At 44.7% G+C, this 17,146-nt stretch overlaps 2 protein-coding genes across 4 annotated transcripts in view; one reads left to right on the top strand and one right to left on the bottom strand.

Moving 5' to 3' along the window:
• MTREX (Mtr4 exosome RNA helicase) overlaps window positions 1-5,021 on the top strand; it is a 170,757-nt gene extending 165,736 nt beyond the window's left edge. Inside the window, exons 26-27 of the mRNA XM_073559936.1 lie at window positions 829-933; window positions 4,746-5,021. Of these exons, the coding sequence (XP_073416037.1) occupies window positions 829-933; window positions 4,746-4,798 (158 nt within the window). The 3' untranslated portion in view covers window positions 4,799-5,021. The remainder of the gene's footprint in view (window positions 1-828; window positions 934-4,745) is intronic.
• PLPP1 (phospholipid phosphatase 1) overlaps window positions 4,888-17,146 on the bottom strand; it is a 140,442-nt gene continuing 128,183 nt past the window's right edge. For all 3 annotated transcript variants that reach the window (XM_073559937.1, XM_073559938.1, XM_073559939.1), the window contains exons 4-6: window positions 12,340-12,397; window positions 7,966-8,142; window positions 4,888-5,927 (exon numbers count right to left, since the gene is read on the bottom strand). In XM_073559937.1, coding sequence (XP_073416038.1) covers window positions 5,799-5,927; window positions 7,966-8,142; window positions 12,340-12,397 — 364 coding nt within the window. In that variant the 3' untranslated portion in view covers window positions 4,888-5,798. The remainder of the gene's footprint in view (window positions 5,928-7,965; window positions 8,143-12,339; window positions 12,398-17,146) is intronic.

Below are 17,146 nucleotides of genomic sequence, written 5' to 3'. Positions count from 1 at the left end.
CGATAATGTAGCGACACACCAGCGATCCTGACCAGGTCATATCGTAGTCGGGATCGCTGGTGCGTCGCTATGTGTGACGGGGGCTTTAGATTCTGGGCAGTGACCACAGCCTGTGCCCCCCGATGATGACTTGTATGAGTATGCCAGCATGCGCTGGGATTCTCAAACCAAGAGTCATCAAAAATGAAGTGGGGGGGGGGAAATAGAAAAGCAGTTAATGGGTAAGAGGGAATGGTAGAGATTATGGCACTAAATAGATTACCATTTACTGTAGATAGAAAATTACTTAGTCTTCACATTACACCTTTAAAAGAAAAAAAAACAAATAGAAAAATGAAAGTAATGGTTAATCGGAGCCGTAGTCTTTTAATAATTGTGACAAGCAAATTTCACAAAACCTAAAAGTACTTCTAATTTTTTTGCTGGTCATGAGTGACTCCCACGGCTCTGGGGAGTTTCCCGCCCCTCTGTGGATACACGTTACCGTCTGCTTCTGTGCTGACCCCGTTCTTGATCTATAAGAATGAAGGCTCCTTCCCGCTTATTCTCAGACTGATCTCTCTGTGCTGTAATGACTTGGGCCGTAGGAATCCGACGCGTCCCCCACATGGTGCGGACAGTTGTGTTTTGCTGCCACAGAAACTCACAACATCGATTTATCTGATGAGAAGCCGAACCTTGGGCCCTATAGACAGAATGGGGGAGAGGGTTTCCTTGAAGAATTTCTAGGACTGAAGTGATTAATGTATTTAAAGCAACACTGGAGCAGGTTGGTGGATCTTCCCAGTTTTCTGGGCTACTTGCTGATATCTAGGGCTTGTCTTCTAGGTAGTATTATTCGTTGTATGAGGCGTCTGGAAGAATTACTGCGTCAAATGTGTCAGGCCGCCAAAGCCATCGGAAATACAGAACTGGAGAACAAGTTTGCAGAAGGTAAGTGCCCACACCGAAATACGGCCATGGAAGCTTGGTTCTGGTGCTGCAGCTGCGGGACTTTAGAAGGGTTATTGTTGGGTAGTGCTTGTAAATGCCAGCACCAAGCAATTTACTGTTTATTAACATTTGCAGCCATTCTTAAGATATTAACTCTTTGTTGCTTAGGAGACCCACCACTGCTGCACTGAAGCTGGTCGGGATTAGTAGGTTACATTGCACTTCAACAGTGCAAACATGTTCAACAGAAAAGAGCTTGTGAATACTATGCCTGTCCTGCTCTTAACAGCGATGGTCGGTCTCCAACGCAACCCATCTGTTACTAAACGAAAAGTATTAATATCGGAAGAACAGCTTCAAATTTTAACTAGCAGTAATTTGCCAAAGTGTGTGTTTTTACAAGCACCATCCAAAAATCCGCATTTATGAAGATGGGAATAAGCCTTTAGTAAGGCACCGTTACAATTGAACTCATGTGCAAAAGGCTTTTTCGCTGGGATAGATTGTCTGACCTCGCGGTTTGTGTGTGTGTTCCTTTATGTGAGCCGCAGTTGTACAATGTGAGCATCTCATTAGAAATGGAAGAACAAAGAGGGACCTGTGACCCTGCTGAATGGGAGACACATCACAGTCCAGGACTTCACTGATGTACTAGAATAACAGAGCAGGGGCCCCGCAGAGCATCGCTGGCATCCTGCGGGGAGCACTGGAGCACTGCCGGCTCGGAATATTACATTACTCCATCCAGTATTTAGGGCCTTATGTCCCCGTATGAAGTAATTATCATCCACCTTGTATTATCCTAGCCTAATAGTAAAAATAAAGACATCAGAGTGCTACCCTATTACATGGCTAGATTATGGGTGAGGGGCTCCATGTTCAGAGTAATAAGTAAGGTGGTCATGTTACTGCATGGGACATGATCATGACCCAACAGTCGCAAAGCATCCACATCTACTGGATTAGTTGTTAACTACAAATCACAAGTGACTTTATTAGCATCGAACTCCATCTGTAAAATACCATGGGTCCTTTTTCATTGTAATTCAGCTTTTTTTTTGTGTTTTGTGGTATTAGTTGCTATTTTTGGGGGGCACATTCTTCAAAATGGCGCTTGTGGACTGACGAATTTTGCGCAAAATCAAAGATGCTCTTTTTGTCTTTTCCCTTTATCAGACACAGCGATATCGCTAGCAATATCGCTATAACGTCACAAGTTATATTGCTAGCGATATCGCTTAGTGTGACAGTACCTTTAGACAGATTTTTGACAGCCATTGATTGTGTAGCCGGATAAGATTAAAGTCCCAGCTTTGTCACTATTTGCCCCTTTTTTTTGTTAGAGTAAAAATGGTTCACGCATGTTTTTGCCTTATTTCTGAATGTGCGTTTTTTTTTTTTCTGTTTTTTTTTAAGGGAAATTCTCAAAGTTCCCTCTTAAGCAGCTCCAAGCTCTAAGTCTCCTTACATCCTGGTAACTTGGGATGCTCCTCCTTGAATGACGCTCTGATCCATGATCTGCATATCACCACAACACATTAATGATCTATCAGTGTTTGTTCTGAGTTTTCAATGTTATCACTATATTTACTTATAGAGATAACGGACTTTGAACAAGCACACAATTCCTGACAGTGAGAGTGATCTCGCTAGCGAGATCGCTGCTGAGTCACAATTTTTGTGACACAACAGGCGATCTCACCAGCGAGATTGCGATGTGTGACACTGACCAGCGAACGCCGGTTGTGTCGCTGATCGTCCTGGAATGGCCAGGACATTTTTTGATCGCTGGTCTCCTGCTGGCCAGCACGCATCGGTGCGTGTGGCAGGCGGGAGACCAGCGATCAGCGCGCTGGTAACTAGGGTAAACTCAGGGTTTCTAAGCAGGGCGCGTCACTTAGAAACTCGATGTGTACCTTCGTTACCAGCGCGCTGATGCAGGGAGCTGGTAACCAAGGTACATATCAGGTTTCTAAGTGACGCGCGCTGCTTAGAAACCCAATGTGCACCTTCGTCACCAGCTCCCTGCATTAGGCGCTGGTAACTAACGTACACAGCGACGACGCGTGCTCTGTGTCGCTGGTGAAGCTGCCTGTTTGGCAGCTCACCAGCGATCATATAGCGACACACCAGCGATCCTGACAAGTTGATATCGTTGTCGGGATCGCTGGTGAGTCGCTATGTGTGACGGGGCCCTTAGTAGGAAAACTACCCCTGAAGCTGTCAATGGCTTTAGATTTTATAGAGCTGATAAATAGGGATGAGCGAATAGCTTCGGATAACTCCTTATCTGAGTAGGTATAGTGCTTAGTGAATAGCTGCATTGGTAACCTGGATACCTGGTGTGCTCCTGATAATCAGCTGTTCGGCTCAGCAGCTGCATGTGTCGCAGTCACAACATATATATGGAGAGCCTGTTTTGGTTTTTTTTATTACACAGCTGCAACACACGCCTCTGCGGAGTCCAACAGCTGATTATCGAGAGCGCTCCAGATATCCAGGTTCCCGGTGCAGCTATTTAGTAAGCGCTATAGCTATTCGGATAAGGAGTTATCCGAAGCTATTCGCTCGTCCCCTACTCGAACTAACAGTAATGGAGATGAGAAGCAAGCCAACTGCTATATAAAAATAAATGGAATAATGGGTGGAAGAGAGCTGACTCCTCTCCTGGACTCTCTTCTGTGGTGCACACTTAGCTCTGGTAGCAAAGCTAGTTGAAAACCAGCTGTACACTGGGCAAGATAAAAACTCACAGCAGGGGAATGAAAGCAGATAGCATGAAAATAAGCAAGTTACCAATTGACTTGCTTTTTCTAACTTAAGCAATTTAATAACCTAAAAACACCCCTTTTTAAATTAACTTTTTTGTTCTTTTTACGCTAAACCACCTGGATAACAAAAACTGCCACCGTGTCATTTCTCATATGCAACTTTTTGAAGTGACACTAAATTTTTTGTGTAGTTGTACTCCACTATCGTACTAGTGTACAAAATGTCTAATTCTAATTTTTGCACCTTTATACTTGTGTGGCATTTTAAATGTGACTCCTTGCTCTAAAAAGGTGAGACAAAAAGAGCATCTTTGATTTTGCAAAAAATTAATCAACCCTAATGGCTTTCTTACCCTGAACTGAAAGCCTGCTTAATTTATGCCTGTATGCAGTTTGACAGTCAGGAGCAGGGATGGATTGGATGATGTAGTTCTGGGTCTTCATCTCATCCTTTTTTCCTCCCCCAAGAACAGATGCTGAATTATAGCCAATTGTCTGTATACCAAAAACATAATTGTGCACATAATATGTAGTGAAATAGCATCAAACGGCAAGGCTTGGCCCAGAGGACTCGTGAGCGTACATGCACATCTGTGGGAAAGTCAGAACAGATAATTGTTGGCTGATTGACCCGTCTGCCTCGCAGACCAGGCCGTTCATTGAGGATGAGCGATCTACCGTCTGTGCCAACAGAATAGCAATTCTACAATCTGCATTGTAAAGTTTCAAGAGCTGAAACAGTGAAGACCATTTCCATTATGGCTGAAAACCCCCCGACCAACTTAAAAATGAGTTGTAATTGCTGGGTGTAGCCGTCAGACCTCACATCTTGTGTACTCTGAAAAGTTATTTCCAAAATATAATTACCAGACTCTTCTCACAACTCCACCTTCTCTGTGCGGGGGTGAGAACGTGGATTCCTTTGACAGTTATAAGAATATTGTGTCAATTTAGAGCTTTCCGGTGAAGACTTTGCCTGTTCCTTTTTATACTGCTGTTTACGAGGCGACGGTCATTAATGCTATTGTTCTTCTCTTTTAGGAATTACAAAGATCAAAAGGGACATTGTGTTTGCTGCCAGTCTGTACCTATAGTGGAACAGATCCGAAGACGTTTGTGTAAGGACGCGGTTCGCATCTGGAGCACAAGATCCTTGGACAACAGAGTTCACATAGGCCACATGTTTGCTATAAACCTTTTTTTAATGTTTTGGTGTTATACGGTTGCAGAACAAGCAACGTTCGAGCAAAGCGATATAATACAAGTTTGTACATACTGTTTCCACACTATTTTAATTAAAAAAAATTTACAATTTCATTTCCACATTCTCTCATTTGTATAGGTGATAAGGTTCGGTGCAGACTAGTGTCCTCATATCTGAGCCACTGCGGACCCTATTAACTTCCATTTCAGGGTCTAATATTTTAGAAATAATGGAACCCCCCCCAAGGGAAAACCACCAGTCTGAACAGAGCCTTAATAAAGATTTGGGTTATAGAGACTTAGAAAAACAGAGCTGCTTTCTTGCGGAAACGACACTATACCTGGTATTGCATTAAGTGAACGAGGATGGGCTGCAGTACCACTCTCAACCTCTAGGGTACTTTTTTTTTTTTTGTTAAGGGGGGGCAGCCATGTTTTTCTAATCTCATAAAACCCCATTAAAACAATGTTTTATTTAAAGCTATAACATATACATAAAATGTGTTCTTTATAACTATATACAAAGTGGGCATCCAACAGGAATAGCAGCAGCTGTCCATTGCACGTGTTGCTTCTATATAAGGGTTCGGCAGCCTCTTTGTAATCCTTGATCAGACACGAGGATGCAGCATTTTCCCAGCGATCCCAGATGCTGCTGCGTTCTCATATCGGTCTAGGGCCCCCAAATTGGCTGCTTGAGTGGTACATACGAGATGGGTGCAATTTAAAGGCTTAAGTGCTAGAGTGCCATGCAGGATTAGCCTCTCCAGCATTAACAGGGTTAAAGGCTAATTAACGGGGATTAAGAGATTAAACTCTTAATACTGTGAGGAGAAAAAAAAAAGCAGTATATAATTTTTTATTTTTTTTTATCCTGGACAAGAGTGGCTTTCATGGCTGGTGACTGTTGCCATAGTGGTTCCCATTGGTGGACGTCTCATGCAGGGTTGTATGTGAATCTTCTTCTTTCTCATTGAACCCAGTTTTTTTGATTTTGAAAAAATCTGAAACGTAAACGACCTGAAAAGTAAAAAAAATATAAAAGTGAGGATTAAGCCACACTAATATAAGCTGCAAGTAAAGTAGCCGACCCCGTAGCTACCAGTAAGGAATTCCCTACAATTATCCCTCCATTGTCTGCGTCATTTTGATCACTGAACCATTAAGCCCCCACATGGGACCCTCATCATCTCCAGCCATCACAGACAATATGAAGCTGCACTGAGCTGGAAAAAACCTCACTAAATACCGTATGTTTTCATGAAAAAGGAGAAAATGTAGGATTTTATTTAATTTAGTAACCATAAAATAAGAAGGGGCAGGGCCATCAAATATACAGGAAGACCCCGATTCATAATTTACGGGGTATTTAAAAAGAACATATCATGTAACTTTTTGCTATTAAACTGGCCCCAATGTGGTGTTAGTGATACAATCTGCATCTCTTACATGTTTTGAAGCAAAACAGAGAAAAAAGAATTCATTATAAAAAAATCACTTTGTACAGTTATATTCTATGTTGACTTTTAGTCATAGGGGGTGGGCTTCTGTTGGTTTCAGTCACGGTCTCGTCATCTTATCCACACACTGTTTGATTAATCTGCTGTACTGGCCCGACGTCACAGGAATCTACTCTGTAATCCCGCAGCTTCCTGGGCATGTGCAGTGAATCTGGGTGTACTGCCCCAACTTCATTTACTGTGTGCGTGTAGCCACTGTGCTCTAATGAGGTGTTATCTGAGCATGCTCATGCGCTAATAGTGTTTGAGCACGCCAAGGGTATGCTATGTTTGAGTCACTATGGCTGTTCGACTTCCACAACCCATGCAGGGATTTCTAGCTTGTTAGGTAATAATCCCTGCACGTGCTGTCAAACAGCCTCAAGACATGCAGCTATAGCGACTCGTACATATTATTCAAGCATGCCAGAGATCATCTAGTACATGAGCGTGCTCTGAAAACACCTTATCCAAGCACGCTCGCTCAACACTAGCTTTAGGACGTCGCAATTGTGAGTGTCGCAAATGCAGTGCACGCGCTGTCTCCACCGCTGCTCCTGGGAATTTACTGCTACCATTAGGATCCACATTACAGCTTTAAATCATTGCTGGTTAAGGGCTCGGACAGATGTGTCTGATGTTAGGTCACATCTCGAATCACAATGCAAGGACTGGCTGGGGCTCTCTCAGCTAGAGCGTGACGGCTTTCTATATTTCTCTGAGGCTGTCCTGCTCTGGTTGGGAGACCCACGGCCCGACCAGCTCTAACCGATTTGCACAGACGTCTGCATGAATCAACTCATCAATAGTATTCATGAACGTCTATTCCAACTTGTGCTTGACACGAGACTGCCGCAGCCAATCACTGACCGCAGCATGGAGGGCACTTTACAATCGTAGTTTTGTCGAGCTTGATGCATTGCTGCATCCTGGTAAACAAATACTGATGGTTGACCATTGAGGTGTTAGGACAGATATGGAATGAAACACTGACCTCTACAAGGAATGCTGACCTGATATGGTGTTGGCTACTTGTAAGGGTGTTTTTTTTTTTTTGGAGGGGGCACTGCTGCCATCTTACGTTCCTGTAAACATGTCCCATTAGCAAGAAAGCCTTAGGACTTACACTGTAGACAATTGTGGTTGTGTGTCATGTTACATATAGCTTTCTGGCTGTTCCAGTTTAGCCCAAGACTGTCAGTGCGTCCGAGAGCAGAGCGCCGAGAGAATGGGAGTGAGGAGAGTATGTGTTGGTTTTTCCATATGTACATGTATACAGGAGGGGCTCATGCTGTAGATCGGGGGGCTGTGTGGGGCTCATACTGTACATTAAGTGATGTCAGCATATTTTTTCTGCTTATGAATTGCATCACTTAATATTGCACAGAATTAATTTCAGCCTATTGATTCGGCCTCCACAACAGTCACAGTTTCATGTGGCCACTATGAAAACTTAATTGCCCACCAGGCTACCAGGACATAAGTCTCTGGCTGATTATCTACATTATTGTAACTAGATTTGGTTCAAAAGCAACAGAGTCTCTTGTGGTTTTACTTACAATAAGAACAGCAACAATGGCTCCTTGGATGAGTCCGGTGAGCACGTCGCTCCAGTGATGCTTATAGTCAGAGACTCTAGAGAGGCCGACGTAGATGGACACAGCAACCAGAGCAAACTGAATGGTGGGACGTAACAGCCGGGCCCAATGTCCTCTCATCCTGGCCTGAAGATACAGCTGGAAGAGGAAGGGAAAAAAAATCTCCTTTAACTCAATGGCATGTGAGTGTTTGTGGAAAAAGGTGCAGCATACACAAATTGGGGACAGATCTGTGCAACAGCTTTTGGATAAATGTCATCAGGTCTTCTGTCCCATATGTACATCCATGCCTCGTGTGATCGAACGTGAATAGGAAGAAATGAGTCACTGCCCGACATGTCTGGATAAAAGGATTAGGCATGGCAATGCAACATGCTTGGTCCTGCTTTCCCCTGACTTCAACCGTTGGGAGAATCGTGCTATGTCTGGGCAGTGTTACCTATTTAAAGAGACTTTGAGAAACAAAGAGAAAGCAGCTCTCACCATTCCTTAGACACCACAGGGTGACAAACAGTTTTATGAGTACTATTACCTTTACGGTGAAAGGAGAGCAGGCGTTCGGTGGGATGATCGCTGGTCAATGCGGTTTTGGCTAGCTAACACCCCCACCCTCCTGCACCCCCCCCAGGAACGCACGCATGTCCCAGTAAATTGGAATAAATTACTTCCTACTTTTCTAAGCAATGGTGAGAGCTGCTTTCTTAGTTTCCCAAAGTATCTGTATTACACACAAGCTGAGCACCTCAGAAATTCCTTCTACAGAAGGAAAGGTAACGACCATATCCATGGGATGAATGGTGCCGCAGCCTCTGCCATTAGATTACATTTATCCACAATAGGCCGTTATCCTCCTGTCAGAAAATAAACGCTTATAGCGGCATTATCATTTTACCAGTTTGATTATGATTAGTGATGAGCGAACGTACTCGGGTAAGGTGTTATCTGAGCAGGCTCGAGCGCTAAAGTCTTCAGCGTACTCGAAAGATATGTTCGAGTCCCAGCGGCTGCATGTCTCGCGACTGTTCAAGAGCCACAACAAACACAGGGATTGCCTGATTGTTAGGACTCAAACATACTTTGAGCATACCGAGACATGCAGCCGCAGGGACTAAAACGTATTTTTCGAGCACGCCAGACACACTGTTGGCACACAAGCATACTTGCTCATCACAAGTCATGATTAAGGAACAGTACACTGGCACAGGTTGTGTGAATGGGGCGTTACGTTGTGTTCATCCATCTCATACTGGCTGGTGGTCTCACAACCCAAACCTCAATCATGAGGGTGGCAAGTTTGGATCCGGAGACCCCCGCAGCTGTCCGTCAATCACGGTCTACTTGAACAGTGACATGCAGATGTGTAAATGAGGCTTTATAGATTAATAGTTGGCAAACACTATAGTTTCATGGTTCAGCTATGAGCAAAAATATTAGTGTGCAAATACTGGACTACAGGGCCAGATTGAGCCATACGGAGATGGACTAGGATGGATTTTTGTGGGGTGTGTATATGGAGGGGTTATGGTTGCGGGTTCCTTGTGTGATCATCTGTCACGCATGTATGGATTTTAATACAAGTAGTAATTTAAATAATACAACAAAAAAAACCTCAACACTTGAAAATTACGGTACATTTTTAGAAAGGAGTCACCAGAATACCCTCTGCCAGCGCACAATCTCTGGGTAATATACAGAGATGGGGAATTTACTTGAATTTCAATCTCCCACAAGGAAAGTGATACAGTAATACTGTGGTGTGTGGTCGCATCCTACAGACGCTGCAAAGTCAAAGCCTAACCTTTAATAAGTGCTGACTGAGCAATATTGGAAAAAAAATGCAATAAAAGAAAATATAATTATTGTAGCCATTTGCCAGATCCCACTATGTAATTGAACAACCCCAGCAATCGTTTATCTAATGTAGATGTGGCTGGTGAATGTCCGGCTCTAACACCTTATCTGACCATTGTCGGGAGACGGCAACTATAATAGGAGTAGAGGCCCTCGCTCTGTAGAGCTGCTTATCTGTCCCAGTCTGTAACATGAAGGCAAAAATAGGGTTAATTTCTCGAAATAAAAAAACATCAGGATTGCAGGAAAAAATTCTGTAAGTCTTCAATTTTTACATAACAATAAAACTTAGGTTTGGACAGATCTACCAAAATGAGTAGAGATGCAGATGGCAGGTAGTAACCCACCCAACAAGTTGATTAACAGTCACTGACTGGAGTAACCTTTCTGGACGGCACACTACTGATAATGAATTAGGTGCATGTTATGTGGCGCGTCTTTTAATGAACAGCTTGCAGGAATAAGACGTACCAAATTAATTAAGACTGGCGTATGACACTCGCGTCTTAACTGAATATACAGCTCTGGCAAAAATTGAGAGACCACTGCAAAATGTTCAGTTTGTCTGATTTTTCTCTGTATAGGTATATTTTTGAATAAAATGCTCTTATCCTATAAACTACTGACAACAGGTCTTCGAATTTCCAAGCACTAATTTTGTATTTATTTTCAGAAAATGAGAAATTGTCAAAAAATGCAGTGCTTTCAGACCTCAAGTAATGCAAAAAAAACAAGCTCATGATCATTTAATGTTATAACTCAGGAAGAGTTAAGAAATCAATATTTTGGGAAATAACCATGATTTTTAATCACAGCTTTAATGCGTCTTGGCATGCTTTCCACCAGTCTTTCACACTGCTTTTGGGTGACCTAATGCCACTCCTGGTACAAAAATGTTAGCAGTTCTTCTTTGTTTGATGGCTTGTGACTATCGATCTTCCTCTTGATTACATTCCAGAGGTTTTCAATGGGGTTTAGGTCTGGAGATTGGGCTGGCCATGACAGGGATTTGATTTGGTGGTCCTTCATCCACACATTGACCTAGCTGTGTGGCATGGCGCATTGTCCTGCTGGAAAAAACAGTCCCCAGAGTTAGGGAACATTGCCTGAGCGGAAGGAGTCAACTGTTTTTCCAGGATAATCTTGTATGCGGCTTAATTCATACGTCCTTCGCAAAGATTAACCTGCCCAATTCCAGCCTTGCGGAAGCACCCCCAGATCATCACCGATCCTACACCAAATTTCACAGTGGGTGCAAGACACTGTGGCTTGTACGCCTCTCTGGGTCTCCATCTAACCATTAGACAATCAGGTGTTGGGCAAAGCTGAAAATTAGACTCAGAGAAGATTACCTTACTCCAGTCCTCTATGGTCCAATCCTTATAGTCTTTGGCAAACTTCAGCCTGGCTCTCCTTTGCTTCTCAATGATGAAAGGCTTTTTTCTAGCTTGACATGACTTGAGCCCAACCTCTAGGAGCCTGTTACAAACTGTTCTTGCCTTGCACTTCACCCCAGCTGCCATTTTCCATTCCTTTTGTAGGTCATTTGATGTCATCCTGCGGTTGCTGAGTGACATTCGAATAAGATGACGGTCATCCCGGTCAGTGGAGAGTAGTTTTCGCCCTCTGGTCTGTAGCTTTGTTATCCCCAATGTCTGCTGCCTGACCTTGTTGTAATGGACTACCTTCTTAGAAATTTTAAGGATGGAGGCAACATGACGCTCACTGTATCCCTCTGCTAGTAAAGCCCTTCTTTTCCTCACTCAAGACCTTTTCTTTTCAACTCCTTTTGCATGGTTAAAATTTTTTTCATTCCTATTACTTTTGGGATATTACTAGCACTTGTTTTGCCATCCAGCTTGTCCTATTGCAAGAGGATTGCTAACACCACAGCAGGGTTTTTTTTTTTTTAAACTCTTCTTCATTAAATAAGATTTGGTTCAGGTGATCACCTAATCAGACGCGTATTGCGTAGAATGAGGTGTACTCTGGTTGGAATTTAACTGACGCTGGAATGGAATGGCTGTGAGACATGTAGAGAAGCTGATTTTTATAAAACTGTGCAGTGGTCTCAATTTTTGCCAGAGCTGTATAGATCCCAATTCGTTATTTGGGTGGTATAACAATGTGGGCATTGTTTGGTACGGTTATTTGGATACTGAAGGTCATTTTGTCCTGGGGCCTTAACAGTTCCTTGATTTAAGCTGAGCATACATTTGCAGCAGAGATCTTGGCCGCTCGGGCATCCTGCCAGCACTATTAGTGATACCAATGAGCTCAGACTCCACCTGCAGGTACAAGGGTAGGGACAGAGCGGTTGTGGTGTAACTCTACAAACTGCGGCTCATGCAATATGTGCCTTTCACCACCCACTCGCGCTGGCTTTACCCTTGTAGTGGGTCACTAGCTTTAATGTGCCCCATATTGTAACAGATGTATGTAGAACGGCAAGGTGATAAGTACGGTAACCCCAAATATACTTACTGCGAGGAAGAGCATGCAGTACATGGAGAAAGAGGAATGGCCAGAATAAAAGGACAATCTGAAAGACACAAACAATAAAACTCCGTTAGCAAACAATGAGGTGTGTGGGGGGAGCATTTTTTTTTTTTAAATAGTTTGATTGTATATGATCCAGTCCCTATTGATTTTAATGTAACACAAAAATATGGAAAATACTGTTTATAAATCCTGGGAAAACTGGGTTGGAGGGTAGGGCAACTTATGAAGACATCGTAGGTGGGCATAAAGCTTCTCTGTAAACAGGTTTCATTAAGAAATGTCTGGCGCTTTCTCCTACGCCTCATGGGGGACACAGACAGTGGGGTGTTATGCTGTTTGCCACTAGGAGGACACTTAGTAAACCAGAAAAAAAGTTAACTCCTCCCCTGCAGTATACACCCTCTCGCTGGATGAGATTTCTCCAGTTCTTGCTTAGTGTCTATAGGAGGCACTTGGGTCTGACTTCAGACCCCACCGTTTATATTTTATTTTTGAATTTCCTGTAGATTATTTTTTAATTAACGGAGTGAAGGGGCGACTGTTCCTTTCTACGGCCCGCTCTCCCCCGAACCAACAACAGGCAAGCACGTGGAGTATACCTCCCCGTACACTTTCCTGCGACGATTGGGGCTGATTCCTCTGGCGATGATCCTTACGGTCCCAGTAATCCACGGATACGAGGGCGGGCGCATGGAGTGCAATTGAGAAGACAGGAACAGCGCTTCCGAATGCCCTGAATCAGCCCCATAGCTCTCCATCCCCCTGCCACAGGGAGGATCGATTGAGCATACCCCTTTAAGAACTCCAGCTCTGCTACATCAGCCAGGAGGATGAGAAGACCTGCATGGATGGCCCTGGACAGCGCGGCCGGCCGAGCACTGGAGTGAAGGTATGGGGTCAGGTCCTGGTCCCCGGGAGAAGCGCTGACTTGGCGTCAGCGCACCGGGGAAGTAGTGGTGTTACCGTATCTGGACGACCTGCTCATCAAGGGTCCGTCCCTTCCAGCCTGCGAGGAGTCCGTGGATATAACAGTAAATACACTTTCTTGCCTGGGGGCGGAAGATAAACTTCGAAAAGTCTTTCCCAAGACCGGCTCAGCAGATTTCCTTTTTAGGAATGATCTTGGACACTTCCCGCGGGTTGGTCATTCTCCCTCCTGAGAAGACCCAAGAATTACAACAGGCAGCGTGGACTCTTTCCCGACCGGTTTCTCACTCCATTCATTTAGCATGAGAGTTCTCGGAAAGATGGTGGTTGCGATGGAAGCAGTTCCATTTGCACAGTTCCATCTCCGTCCCTTACAACATGTGTTGCTGTTAGCTTGGGACAAGAACCTGTTCTTCCTGGATCGTCGGATCCTTCTGTCCCTGCGGGTCAGTCAAGCCCTCAGGTGGTGGACACTGAGGTCCTCCCTGAATCAAGGGAGGTCTTTTCTCCCAGTAAGATAGTTGGTAGTAACCACCAACGCAAGTCTTCTCAGCTGGGGTGCGGTCTTTCGTCACCACACAGCACAGGCTCATTGGTCAACCCGAAAGTCACGGCTCCCCATCAACATTTTGGAGATACTAGCGATCAGATAAGCTCTACGGAGTTTCCACCATCTCCTCGCAGGTCACCCCATCAGGATCCAATCCGACAACGCCACGGCTGTAGTGTATATCAACCGCTAGGGAGGTATCCGGAGCAGGATGGCCATGCCCGAAGTGAGTCACATCCTCCATTGGGCCGAGACCAACCATTCATCCATCTCAGCAATCCACATCCCGGGCATAGAAAATTGGGTGGCAGATTTTCTCAGTCGCGAAGGCATTGCCTCGGAGGAGTGGTCTCTTCATCCAGAAGTCTTTCAACAGATTTGTCATCGTTGAGGGACTCCGGTTGTGGATCTCATGGCGTCAAAATGAAACACAGTTCCTCGGTTCACTGCGCGATCCATGCGCCATCGGAGCGGACACCCTAGTTCTGCCATGGCACCGGTTCCAGCTCCCGTACATCTTTCCCCCTCTTCCCTTGCTTCCAAGGGTCATCAAGAAGATCAGAGTGGAGGGAGTACCAGTGATCCTAGTCGCGCCAGATTGGCCGAGCTGAGCATGGTACGCAGAACTAATACAACTGGTCGCCGTCGTCCCCTGGCGACTTCCGGATCGCATGGATCTACTCTCACAGGGCCCAATTTACCACCCGAACTCCGGGGCCCTGTCTTTGACGGCGTGTCCGTTGAATCCTGGAATTTAAGCACAGGCTGGGTTCTCTTACGACGTGAATTTCACCATGATTAGTGCAAGGAAACCTGTGTCCATGCGCATCTATCACGGCACCTGGAAAGCCTTCTTTTCATGGTGCAAGGATCATGGTCGATCCCCTCTGGTGTTTTTCATTCCGGTTATTTTGGAATTCCTTCAATCCGGTTTAAAGTCAGGCCTCGCGCTTAGCTCGCTCAAAGGTCAGATTTTGGCCTTGTCAGTGCTATTCCAACGCAAAATTGCCACCAACTCAAGGTCAAGACGTTCATTCATGGAGTCTCCCATGTGGCGCCTCCTTATAGAAGGCCATTGGAGTCATGGGACCTTAACCTGGTTCTCGGGGCCTTACAAGAGGCTCCTTTCGAACCGCTGCAGGACGTTTCACTCTCTTGGAAGGTGGTCTTTCTAGTGGCAATTACGTCAATCAGAAGAGTTTTGGAATTGGTGGCCCTGTCCTGCCGTCCTCTGTTCCTGAACTTTCATCAGGACAAGGCAGTTTTCAGGACGTCCCCATCCTTCCTTCCCAAAGTCGTATTTTCCTTCCATCTCAATGATGAAATTGTTTGCCTTCCTTTTGTCCGGCATCAGTCCATCGCATTGAGAAGGCCCTCCACACCCTGGATGTAGTTTGGGCTTTGAGACGGTACATCTCGCGGACGGCTCCATTCCGCAAGTCAGATGCCCTGTTCATACTTCCAGAGGGGCAAAGGAAGGGTCTAGCCGCTTCAAAGGCATCGCTAGCCAGGTAGATTCGCTTGGCGACTCAGGAATCCTACCATGTCAGGAACGCGCCTGTCCCAGTAGGGATTAAGGCGCACCCTACCCGCTCAGTGAGCGCCTCTTGGGCCATTTGGCACCAGGCCTCGGCAGAAGAGGTCTGCAAGGCTGCGACTTGGCCCAGTCTGCATACTTTTACAAAACATTACCAAATTCAGTCTCAGGCTTCTGCAGATGTAGCTCTTGGCAGACGCATCCTGCAATCGGCAGTACCTCAGTGTTGACTCAGTGGTACATGGGGTATTAGCAGATGTATGCTCCCCACCCAGGGACTGCTTTAGGATGTCCCACTGTCGGTGTACCCCAATGAGACGTAGGAGAAATAGGGATTTTTGTGAACTCCTTTTTGTGAAATCCTTTTCTCCGAGCCATTCATTGGGGGACACAGCACCCACCCTCTGTTTAGCCTACTGGCTCATTGTAGCATTTTTAGGTTGTCATAGTTATGGTTATTGTTGACTGTTTAAGCGCCTACTGCTTTTTTCACCAAACTAGAGAAATCTCATCCAGCGAGAGGGTGTATACTGCAGGGGAGGAGTTAAACTTTTTTTTCTAGCTTACTTAGTGTCCTAGTTGCAAGCAGCATAACACCCACTGTCTCTGTGTCCTCCAATGAATGGCTCGGAGAAAAGGATTTTACGGTGAGTATACAAAAATCCTTATTTTTTCCAGTTAACTAGATAGAAATTTGCAGGTGAGTACAATTTTTTTTTCTACCCCACTTTGCATGCGTTTATTTGCCATGTGTTATATAGTAATTGAGAACTGTCAAAAAAAAATCCATACTGGCAGGATTCATGGTGATGCACCAAGCACAATGGCATCAGGGTTACGGGTTCATGTATACGGACAGAAATGAGATGAAGGAGCCTGATCCATCATGTCACTAATCACCGATTGACATCGCTGCAGCTTGAATTCATGTAAACAATTTATATCTCCTTTCTAATGAACACAACAACTTTTGCATGGAACAGGAATTGTCTACACATCGGTGGGAGTCTGAATCCTGAGACCCCTCACGTATCGTGCAATAGACGTCGAGAAGTGCATAGCTCAGCAGACAGGAGCACACAGCAGGTGTTCCTATGGATGCTATTCAATCCGTGCTCCTGTCTGAGCAGACAGCCTGAAGTATGGATTCAATAAAGCATAGGAATAGCCCTAAATCCGTACACCTCTGTATGTGCAAAAAGGGGGTGGAAAAAGATCCACTAATGTACGACCACAGATCCAGTATAAAAATAGAATATCTTTATTAGACAGGTATGCAGAACAAGACAAAAACAGTGTGGTAATACACATAGATTAACCACGTAGCATGGAAAACGTGGCAGACCCCACCCAAGGACTCATAAATTAGTATTACAAATCAGATGAAATCAAATAGCTGCCATCCAAGGGAGACTATAACAAAAATATAAGTGCCACCGTCATCTTTATCATACCACAATCGGCAAAAAGTGAACACTGGCTAATGTACCAGTCATAAATATGTTACATCACCATATTGCTAATGCGATGTATGTAACCATGTTCACCCAAACCGGGCAGCATAACGCCAGGGGTCGATGAGGTGGCATCTTACCAAAGTATGACGGTGGTGTACAGGGTCCTGGGGGGTCCGCAGACGCTTATATTTTTGTTATAGTCTCCCTTGGATGGCAGCTATTTGATCTTTAGAATATAGCGATTTATTTGCTCACTGGGATGCCATGATATACCTGCAGGGCCCACTAGACCGGCCATTAATGCAGTTTACAATAAGT

This window comes from Dendrobates tinctorius, unplaced genomic scaffold (assembly GCF_039654945.1).
Source record: "Dendrobates tinctorius isolate UK_male_01 unplaced genomic scaffold, ASM3965494v1 ptg000285l, whole genome shotgun sequence".
NCBI classification, from domain to species: domain Eukaryota; kingdom Metazoa; phylum Chordata; class Amphibia; order Anura; family Dendrobatidae; genus Dendrobates; species Dendrobates tinctorius.
This window is presented reverse-complemented; position numbering and strand designations above follow the sequence as displayed.